Consider the following 11,874-nt stretch of genomic DNA (forward strand, 5'->3'; position numbering starts at 1 on the left):
GCAGTACAATACAACCCACCATTCACGGCAGATTATAGCTGGCCATTCTCATGATAATTTCATCCACCGTCTGTGCAAGCTGCAAGTATTTGCCTCTTTCTACTTTATTTATTTATTTATTTTTACACAGAACAGCGCCTGCGCAAGACGTTTCTAGTCAGATCTGGAGATTTTAATATGAAAGGTATAGAAGCCCATTTCAGCAACTGACAAAGAAATTAAGAAAGATTTTTCTCACAATTCTGATTTTTTTTTCTCAGAACAGAATTTTTTTTATTTCTCTAAATTTGCGAGTTTATATCTTGTATTTCTGATTTTTTTCCTCACAATTCTGACTTATTTTCTCACAATTGCAAGATATAAACTTGCATAAAAATGCATGTTATAAAGTCCAATTCTGAGAGAAAAAAGACTGACTATTTTCTTGCGAGTTTATACATTTGTAAATTTAAAGTTCATAAATGTTTTAGTTATATCAATAAATAAATTATTTTTTATCAATGTCCGTCATGGAGTTGGATGACACAAAACTGACACCAAAATGATAACGTATGAACAAAAATGTTTATCACAAACTAATTAAAGACCTTAAAGGCAGAGTAAGTGATTTCTGGTAGCCAATGTTGATATTTGAAATCACCAAAACAAACACGCCCCTACCCCAAAAGGGTCTTGCCCCTATTTTGATAGCTCCGCCCCACATATACGTACGCAACCCAGGCAACGATTAGTTCTGTGAAACAAAGCAAAACCAATATTACACCGTGTCTACATCGGACGTGAGCGGCGCGGCGCAACAAATCCCGACAGAAAACTGCTGCCGGGTTCTATTTATGACGTGCTGACACACATTTCAAATGGTTTTCAACGGTCGTTTGATCGCGTCCAGTGTAGGCAGACTTTAGCTGTTGTAGACACGGTGTTACTCACCTATTGAGAAGAAACAAAGCAACCTCGGCGTCCGATTGCAGGCCTCCGCTCCTTGAGTTCTCTGGAAAGCTGATCCGATATTTACATGGGTCCTACTTCTTGCCTTATCGTTCTGCAGACGTTTTCCTCTTTTGTTTTTTTATCTGCCATCTCTATCTTTCTGTCGCTCGGCTCGGCTAATGTCCGTCCCATGCACTGAAAGCTCTCTCCTCCACATCACGAGTAGACACGCCCCTTATTGCTGATTGGCTACAAGTTTGTTTTGCTATTCGGCCCGAATCAGTTTTCTAAAGTGTTTTTGAAAAATCACATACCCTGCCTTTAATGAGATTTTAAAAAGCAAAACATATCTATATACATATATTTTGTGTAAGTATAAATATAATTCGTTTTTCTTTTTAAATGAACATTTTTATCAGGCTCCTATGTTACGTTCAGTAATTTCACTTTAGTGGTGGCCAAAATTATTAGAACACCTGACAGATCTGAAAATATTGATATTTTTTGCCTCCAAAACATGATTTCATTTCATAATGTTTATGAAACATGCAGATGGTTGCTCTGAGCACAACAAATATCAGATGAAGTGAGTCGTACTGTTTTTATCCACTTTTAACTTTAATAGTTGGTACACTCTATGCAGCAATTACAGCAGCACATCTCTCTGGCATAGTGTCAGTATACAGTGTATTTCCAGAGAACTTCAACACTAATGTTATCCTATGCCTTCTGCAACTCAAGCCAAAGGCTTTCCTTTGAATGTACAATAGATCTGTCCAGTTTATTTTCCAACTCGCCCCAAATTTGCTCGATGGGGTTGAGGTCTGGACTTTGAGGGGACCAGTCCATCATTTTCAACGTTCCAGCAGATTCCTTCCGTCACAGGTAGTTCCAGCAATAGTTTGTTGGTTTCACTTTATTTTGATGGCCCCTTTAATACATTCTGTTGACTATAAGTAACGTTGCACCTACATATCTACTAGCTCTCATTAGAGTGTTAGTAGAGTATTAGTAGACTGGTAGGATTAGGGTTAGGGTTAGAATAAGTTGTCATGTACTTGCAAAGTTACTTACAGTCAGTAGAATGTCTGTTTGGACACCATCACAATAAAGAGTTAGCAGATATTAATCAGACAATCTACTAATACTCTAATGAGAGTTTGTTGACATGTAGGTGCAAAGTTACTTATTGTCAACAGAATGCTCAAAAGGGACCATCAAAATAAAGCGTTACCATTTGTTTTATGGGTATTATAATGGCCAATTCAACAAAAACAAAGGAAACATATAAACATATATATATAAATACGCATGTGTGTGTTTTTTTGATAACTGCCTTGAGATATTAATATGAATTCACTGACCTGTGCATCCATCTATGTGTGTGTGTGTGTGTGTGATTTACTCAATGTGAATCCATCACAAAACAAACGTCACATGGTGTTCTCGTGCATGTGAGGTTTCCATCAGGTTATGTCTCATCTTTCCTAGGCAGGAACTAGTTTGAAGGGGAACCCGCTGGCTACTGTCTCATAGAATAACAGCAGAGGTACTACAGCCAGGTGTGTGTGTGTCATTCTGTCTCTATCTGTTAAACACACACACAAACACACACACACACACACACACACACACACACACACACAGAGTCTTTCCTGTCTATCTGTCTTCCGACAGCTCAGGGAAATGTTCTGAGAACACATTAGTCAAGCTAACGAATGGACACACGGCCTCCCTCGCCTCCATATTAATCTGTGTTTACCATGCTAACGTCTCCTCTACAGGATGCCTGGCTCCAGGGTCTGGCACGCAATGAATCGTGAGTACCGTTGCCATGGGAGCAGGTTGCCATGGGACGGCCGGCGCATTAACGGATCGGCGTTTGACCCACAGCACAGAGGCCGCGTCCACCGGGAGACCAAATGGCTGTTTAACCCACTTGGCTGTTCTGAATCTCCAAAAGCAGGCCAGCAGACCAGACGAAACGAGACGGAGGGGAGGATGTACCGGGACAGAGCGCTCCGCCGACTCATTATTAGGACGAATGAGTTTGTGAAATTCTTCTAAACCAGATGACAGAATGAAATGGGAACAATCGCTAATTCTCTAAACAGCTGCACCACTTTTGCGTGTTATCAGAGTCTGCATAATGCAGAGACAGTTCACATATAAGTGACCTAGCCTTATTCACACTATTTTTGTTTTTGAAACAAGTCTCTTCTGCTCACCAACAGTACATTTATTTAATCATGTAAAAATATGAAATATTATTACAATTTAAAATAAGTGTTTACTATGTGAATATATTGTAAAATGTAATTTATTCCTTTGATCAAAGCTGAATTTTCAGCATCATTACTCCAGTCTTCAGTGTCACATGATCCTTCAGAAATCATTCTAATATGCTGATTTATTGCTCAAGAAGCATTTCTGATTACTATCAATGTTGAAAACAGTTGTGCTGCTGAATATTTTTGTGAAAACTGTGATATATTTTATTTTTCATGATTCTTTGATGAGTCTCTGATTATAGATATATACAGTATAGATTATAGATCAAAAGTCAAAATTAACTTTATGCTGAAAAAAAGAATTAGCAGATATTTTTTCATGTTTTAGGACAAAAATACTGATTAATAATTTGTTTTGGCATACTGTACATTTCCAGTGTGCTATATTTTAACACATTCATGATTCATGTTCTGTATCAATTTTAATTTATTTTTAATTTATTTAGGAGTAATAATTCATGACCGCTTTTGCACTTAAATTGCTTATTTGCCAGGCACAGATATTGATCAAATCATTTATGACAAATAATCAATTTCTTGAATCTTTAACAGCACTAGTGCATCCCCCTCAAACCCTCAGGCTATTCCGGAGAGGCCATTAGACTAGAAGAACTAACTAAAGTGTTGACAGATCTCTCTCTGCCCTCTGTGATCCTTTACATCATCTTCAAATCAAGAAATCTCACAATCTCCCAAAACGGTTTGAATAAGCCGTGCCGCGCCGCTCCTGCAGTAAATACATAAGCTGCAGGCATTATAGATTCACAATGAAGTATCAGACAAACCGAACCATAAGCCAAATGCTCAATTCCCACCGCTCCGGTGAATTTATAATATAAGAACAGGATCGGAGGAGAGAGATTTTAAAAGAAATAGCTCGAGATCTCTTTGTCCTGTGGTGCCAGACAGGTATTTGTGTCAGTGTTTAGATTACAGTCAGCAGAAATACATAGTGCCTTTATTCATTCAGCGTCTGGAGATGTTGAAAATGCATCTCGTCTGCTTTCTTATTCCAGTCAGGGTGTAAACGCACAGCTCTGAATGACTTACTGGCCTTCCTCACATGCTTGTGCCTGCCAGGAGGAGAAAAATCACAAACCAGATATGTTTAACGTCTCAGACTGAACCGAGATGAAATGGAGTGCAAATTGAGACTTTTATTGAAGTGTTCTGCTTCTCAGATGTTTCTCCTGAGAAAAAAAGACTCCAGTAATCGCATGTGTGTCTCCTCTGATTTGCCCTACACGATTATCATGGCGAAAAGAGTTCACAATAATGATATCACGATCTTGAAAGAAAATTTTTTTTTCTTAATTTTTTCATTTTTAAATATCACGATTTTCAATACTGGTATATTGCGACACCACTACTTCAAATGTATGATTTCATATATAAATGCAGCATGCTATGGTTTCAAAATCACTGGTCACCTCCTCAGTTACAGTATTTACCCTTATGACACAAAAACAATTTCCTGAAACAGTCAATAAGTTGATGTAATTCTCAATGCTTTCTCTCTCTAGGAGTGCCCCAGCTCACTCTTTACGTGCTTTTGTCTGTTTTTTACCATTACTATCTCACATATTTATTATTGCATACATTTTGACCTGCTGGACCATAAAATCACAGATCACATAAACACAAGGATGCAAGGACTCTTAACAAACAGGAAGAAAACACCTAGCAACCACATAGTAACCAACTAACCACTGCATCAACTTCACAGCAAGTCCCTCAAAACCACCTCACATGGCAAGATAAAAACTACAAACTAACAAACAAAAAAACACTACAAACACCCCCCCCCCAATTCTGTGTTATCAAAATTATATATAGACAATAAAACAATTTGTCAAATTAACAAATTAAAAATGTAATAATTTATTAAAATTTGAACAATAATAGTTCCCAATGAAATATGTTTTATTTTTATTTTTAAATGTAATAAAATTAAATAAAAAATGTTAGACTGCACAATAGAGGCTTAGAGTTTAAATTAAAACCATTATTCCTTAAAAATAACGTTTTAATATACTGTATTATTATTGTTGCTGTTGTCACTTTAAAAAGTACATAATACTGTATAATATAATATATTTCTGTCACAATTTCTTTAAGTTAAACTGAACTTTTATTTTTGGCGGGCTGTATTGAAGAGCTTTGAGTTCCTGTATATCTGACGACAGCATTTATCAAACGAAATGATGCTGATCATTCACACAGAGACACATAGAACATGCAGGCTTCATATTTCAGCGGCAGTCATTTTGCACTTTAATATTTATAGACACTTGTCCATATCACCCTGATGCACAATGTACAGACCTACTTTTGATTTATTCATCACAATTTTGCCAATTTCCTTAAAAATCTGCATTATAAAGTAAATTCCATTTTATGACTGGTTTCCACTATTTCCACCGAAATTTCATTTTACTACTGTGATACAGACAGTAGCAACTACACTCAGATCTTTGCAACCACTAAGATATGCCCTAGTAACCATCCATAAAACCCTGGCAATGAATGAAGCATAGACAAAAACCATTGGCATTTTCTTCTAGTTTCTTATGCTACTGCTATATCTGTTGTATCTGTGACTCGGACGATCTGGAGCGTCTGTAAAACTCCTGCATCTTCCTTTTGATCTTCTCGTTCCCTCTTTATATGTTCTCCATCTCTATGATTCTCACTTTTTCCATCCCTCAGTCTCTCAACAGATGGTGCACCATGTGGCGATGTGCCCATGTTGAGGTGGGCTTCGGGGAAGGGACTGAGGTCGGCCCATGCAGTGGGCATGAGGGACCCGCCTGGCACACCGTATACTGCCTGCTGACCACGAGTGAGGTGAGGTCAATAACTCATACCAGACTGGATAGGAAACTACAGAAGTGCAACTACAAAAACAACTCCATTTTCTGAAGTCTGGAGCACAAACGCTGCATGATGACGCACGTCCTCAAGTTTAATACTTGGGGTTGTTTCAAAAAGCCCTTCCGAATTTAATTTCAATCATCAGAGCTAAAACTCCCTGCGAGTGAATATTAATATCTGCACTCTCGAGTCAGTTGTTTATGGGCCGTTATAAGTGCATTATTGTGAATTAAAGTAGCCGGCAGGAACTGTGGTAATCATGTTAGTGTGCTGAGATGAGTTTAAAAGTGTCACGCTGTCATCCAGCTGGACTGTGTTTTCTCCACACACTCAAATTCTACATAATTGACTTTCTTCCTTCACAGATTTTCTTACTTCCAAGCTTCAGGAATATCCTGTTTTACCCTCACAGTTTCAAAGTTTGGCTGGTTCATTCTCTAATTGAGCCTGTAGTTTTTATTCTATATTCTGTTGTGATATCAAGAGCTACTGTGTTTGGTGTGTGTTTAGATGTTCAGACAGTTTCTGGTGTGTCAGTTTAAAATTCAGTGTCACTGTAAATTCAGTCAATGATAGTTTGACTTCCTGAAGAGTGAAACACTGTGATGCTTACGAAACAATGGAAGGGTCTGCCTGCAATCACCCAGAACACACTAGTATTGTAGTACCTGTAGTGATTTTTGCATGGACAAACACCATTAACATTTTAAAAAATCTAGTTATTTTTACAAATCACTTTGGTGCCACTACATAGTAACCACCTAGCAACACCATGGAAACCACACACTACACCCTAGCATCAAGGTTGCAAATTTTGCATGGGCAAACACCATTAACATCTAGTTTATTTTTATAATTCACTCTGGTGCTACTACCTAGCAACACCCTGTAAAACAACCCACAAGACCCTAGCAACCACATACAGTAGCTACACCCTTGAAACCAGTCACAACACCCTAGAATTGTGGTTTTGACTATTGCATGGGCAAACACCATTAGCATTTTTAAAAAATCGAGTTATTTTTACAATTCACTTTGGTGCCACTACCTAGCAACACCCTGGAAACCACCCAAAACACCCTAGCAACCACCTAGCAATACCCTGGAAACCCCCACAACGCCCTAATATCACGGTTGTGACTTCTGCATGGGCAGACACCATTAATATTTTTAAATCCAGTTATTTTGGCAATTCATGTTTGTGTCACTATATAGCAATCCCCCAGCAAAACCCTAGAAAACACCCTAGCATTATCTTCATAAAGTAATTTTGGTGTCACTACAAACAAACCACCTAGCAACACCCTGGAAACCACTTACTTTTGTACACACCATGGGTAATCACCATTAAAATGATTAAATTCTAGTTATTTTTGCCCTTATTTTTGCACCACAACAGACGCGGAATAACACACTTCACCCATAACTCACACATCGTTTTGATACACAAGAGTCCCTGCGGTCTGGTCACCACAACAACAGATGACAAACACATAATGCAGCACCTTCGCAGGAAGCTTTCCCTGCTGCTTCTGCCATTTCTTCATTATGTTAACCAACTGGACGTCACTCACCTTTTCCTGATATTGCCTGCGCGAGGAGTCCAGCGACTGGATCAGCGCCGTGGCGTGGCCGACAAACATGGCGTAGCAGGTCGCACCCACGATCATGCTGAGGATGGTCAGCCACACGTCTGTCATGCCGACAGGCGGGTACATGCCATATCCAATACACAACATGTGGCTCATGGCCTTGAAGAGAGCGTAAGAATACTGCTGACCCCACGTGTCGTTCTGAAAGGAGAGAGAGACAGAATGAGAGACCATCACAAACAGTTTATGTCCACCGGAGAGATGAGCTATACCATGTTTACTGATATACCTTAATATTTATGATATATTTACAATGACTTTGCTGGTGATATAAAAATAAACTTTATATTATGTATGATGATTATTATTTTTTTCCCCATTCAAGAAAATTCCATTAGACTAATTTCTAAATATTCCTCGTCTCGGACTAAGGGAATAAGGGAGTTTTAATAGTGTCTGTTATAGGGTTATTATCATTAACAAACTGAAACTGAAAGTAAAAAACATTAATAAAAATTGTTACTTGAAATAAAATAAAAAACATACATACACATAAATTTCAGCCAAGGTAACATTTCTGATTTTAATTTAATTTATCTTGATGTACCTAATTAACACACACAAAAAATGAAATAAAAATTAATAAAAACTATATAGACACATAAAAAAACTACAAAAAACACACAACAAAATTGCTAAAACTTTAAGAAAAATAAAAACAGATTCAAAATATTAATAAAAGTATCTCTAAAATAACACCTAATTTACAAAAATGCCATTGATAAATTCATTTCTGTGAATCAGTTTAAATGTTTTAATATATTCAATAATCTGATCCAATTTGTTTATAAAATGTTACAGAAATCATGTTTTAGAATCTCTGTCCAAATTGTATTATCATAAAATGTTTTATTAATTTTATTTTATTATAGGTAAATATTGTTTTTATTACTTAGTGTTACTATATTCATGCACATAAATGAAAATGATTAAATATAAAAATACCTTGTTTATATTAGATGAAAAACAGTGTATAAAACATGCCTTGATTATTTTTTAACTAGACCATTTCTATATTTCTTCATTTAAACATTTTGAATGCATAAATAAAGATATACATCAAACATCATGAAAAGGCTGAAAAATATTATGGTGCATGAAACAAAAAGTTCAAACACTTGCAATGACTGCATGAATATGAATCCAGATTGACTCCTGAGAGTTTGTGGTGGCAGAAAACACTGTGACATGAAATGAAAATACGACCGAATGAGGCCGAAAAAGAGAAATCCGAGCTGGAGAAAAGTGGGTCAGCTATTTAGAAAGATGTGAAATTTCTGCGTCTCTCTAAAATAGTGAATAAATTGCCCTTGTCCTGTGGACATGTGCGCGAGTCCGTAAGGAATCAATATTGGCTCTGTCTGAGGTGACATGTCCAGATTGCTTTCCGACTCATTTCTGTAGGGGCTCAATCCTGAGAGAGCGACAGCTTATTACAGCTCTCCAAAAAGAGGAAAAAGATCATACCGTTTCATAATGACAGCCCCGTCACTGGAATAGCTGGATCTACCAACCTAAAGGAGCTGCGGGCGTCAAAAGTGAATTTGAAAAGATACAGCGTGGCCCTATTTGACTTTAATATATGAGTATGTATTTAAAATATTGAGAAAATCATCACCTGAACTTCAATGTACTCTTATGTAATAACATTAGTTAATGCAATAGCTAACATGAACTAACAATGAGCAATTAATTTTTTTACAGCATTTATCAATCTTGTTAATATTTGTAAAGATACAATTGTTCATTGCTTGTTCATGTTAGTTCACACTGCATTCAAGGAATTGTTCTCTCAAAAATGAACATTTACTGAAAATGTCCTCACCCTCAGATCATCCAAGATGTAGATGAGTTTGTTTCTTCATCAGATTTGGAGAAATGTAGCATTCCATCACTTGCTCACCAGTGGATGCTCTGCAGTGAATGGGTGCCGTCAGAATGAGAGTCCAAACAGCTGATAAAAACATCACAATAATCCACAAGTAATCCACACCACTCCAGTCCATCAGTTAACATCTCGAGAAGAGAAAAGCTGTGTTTCTAAAAAACAAGATTAAGACGTTATGAATTTATGAGTTAAATATGAGTCCATAATCCACACTGAAAAAAATGATTCATTGAATTTACTAAATTTTTTTAAAGGTAAGTGGTTGCAAACAATTTATTTTAGCAACATTTTGTAGTCAACTAAATTTGTTTATTTAAATGTAGCTAAAATAAATTGATTGCAAACACTTAGTCTACCTTAAAAAATGTAGTAAATTCAATTAATAATTTTTTTCAGTGCATAATAACGTTTCTTCCAGTTAAAAAGTCCATCCTGTGTTGTCCTCTCACATCAAAATCCAAAAACATTAGACAGCAACTAAACAGACAAACACTAAACAGTGTTTAGAACTGTTTTGGCTTGTAAACGGTGCTTGATCTGTGCATATTTCTCTCCTAATTCAGACAAGACATCTTTTTCAGGAAGCATTATTATGGATTATGGACTCGCATTTTAGCTGGTTAAAACATTTTAATTATGGATTTTTTCTTTAAACATGCAGCTTTTCACTTCACAAGATGTTAATCGATGGACTGGAGTGGTGTGGATTACTTGTGGATTATTGAAATGTTTTTATCAGCTGTTTGGACTCTCATTCTGACGGCACCCATTCACTGAGCATGTGACATAATGCAACATTTCTCCAAATTTGATGAAGAAACAAACTCATCTACATCTTGGATGGCCTGAGGGTGATGACATTTTTAATAATGATTATTATTGGGTGAACTATTCCTATAACTAATGCTAACAAATGCAATTGTAAAATTGTAGAAATACATTAGTTTATGTTGAAATGAACATTAATGAATGCTGTAGAAGCATTGCCATTGTTTGTTTATGTTAACAAATGAAACCCCATTGTAAGTGTTACCTATAAAACAAAGGTGAAATTAACCAAAGTTATTATTTTCTGGTGTTTGGCACTGGCTGAGTGTTGATTTTAAACCCTGCTGACATCTAACAAATAATGGTAAGTGGCTTAAAATACTAAACAGCTTTTTTACGATAATCTCACAGTTTGTGTGGGCCCGCGGTGCGTTTGTTGTCTGCTTGCCTCCCTGCTGACTGATAACGTGCTTGTTTGAATCTGATCTCTGGCTTTATGTTATTGTAGGACCGGGACAATCACGGACCACCAATTACCCCTCAGGGAAGCTGGCGAGTCCGATAAACCATGGCAGATCCTGAGAGGACTTTTGTCAACCTCGCTCTCGTCGGGATGATTCAGGGTCACGTCTCGGGTCTCTGGCATTCAGCTAGGGAAACTAAATCTCATGGATGTCAAGAACAAGACTGTCCTCTCTCTCTGGACGCTGGGGACTTGGTGGCTGCATGTCCCCTTGACTAAAAACAGGAGGAAATTAAAGCCCAGCTCACTAGAGCATTGTCAATACTAGACGGATATTGAATTAAGGCTGTAGAAAAACCACAATCTGTGACACGTCACCCAACTAACTCATTCGCCTTATGTAAGAACACAGTTTATTGCAGAAATACAGGCCTTCACCAGTGCTGATATGAGTCATTTGACATAATGGAAATGCATATATCACAATACAGTACATAATAATATAAATCCAATAATAATTCAACTAAAAATGGTTAATTATAATAATAATCTTTATATAAATTCTCTATATAATATATAATATATATATATATATATATATATGTACACTGTAAAAAAAAGTCCCTTAAAAAATGGTGAAATGACTGGCAGCCACGGCTGCCACAAAAACCGTAAAATTAAAGTAAAATATCGTAATTGAAACAAGGAAAAATCTGTAAAATAACAGTTTTTTTCTGTAAAACCTTAAATTAAAATTTCTGTAAAATTATTGTCTTTGCACTTTATTTCAATTAAGATATTTTACTGTAATTTTAAGTTTTTTGCTTGGCAGCCATAGCTGGCAGTTTAGTTTAGTTAAGTTTAGTTAAAAAACAGTAACATTTATTAATAATAAAATACTAATACTAATATATATATATATATTGGCCAGCTATCCAATGCGTTGTGATTGGCCGAATACCTCGAGCGTGTGACGGAAATGTTACGCCCCTCACATACTGTTGATGC

General features: G+C 36.6%; 1 protein-coding gene across 1 annotated transcript in view; it reads right to left on the reverse strand.

Moving 5' to 3' along the window:
* LOC107715829 (potassium/sodium hyperpolarization-activated cyclic nucleotide-gated channel 3-like) overlaps positions 1-11,874 on the reverse strand; it is an 89,681-nt gene that overhangs the window by 30,783 nt on the left and 47,024 nt on the right. The window contains exon 4 of the mRNA XM_016522040.1: positions 7,670-7,888. Coding sequence (XP_016377526.1) covers positions 7,670-7,888 — 219 coding nt within the window. The remainder of the gene's footprint in view (positions 1-7,669; positions 7,889-11,874) is intronic.

Source organism: Sinocyclocheilus rhinocerous, unplaced genomic scaffold, assembly GCF_001515625.1.
Source record: "Sinocyclocheilus rhinocerous isolate Xijiao unplaced genomic scaffold, SAMN03320098_v1.1 scaffold540, whole genome shotgun sequence".
In the NCBI taxonomy this organism is placed as follows: Eukaryota; Metazoa; Chordata; class Actinopteri; order Cypriniformes; family Cyprinidae; genus Sinocyclocheilus; species Sinocyclocheilus rhinocerous.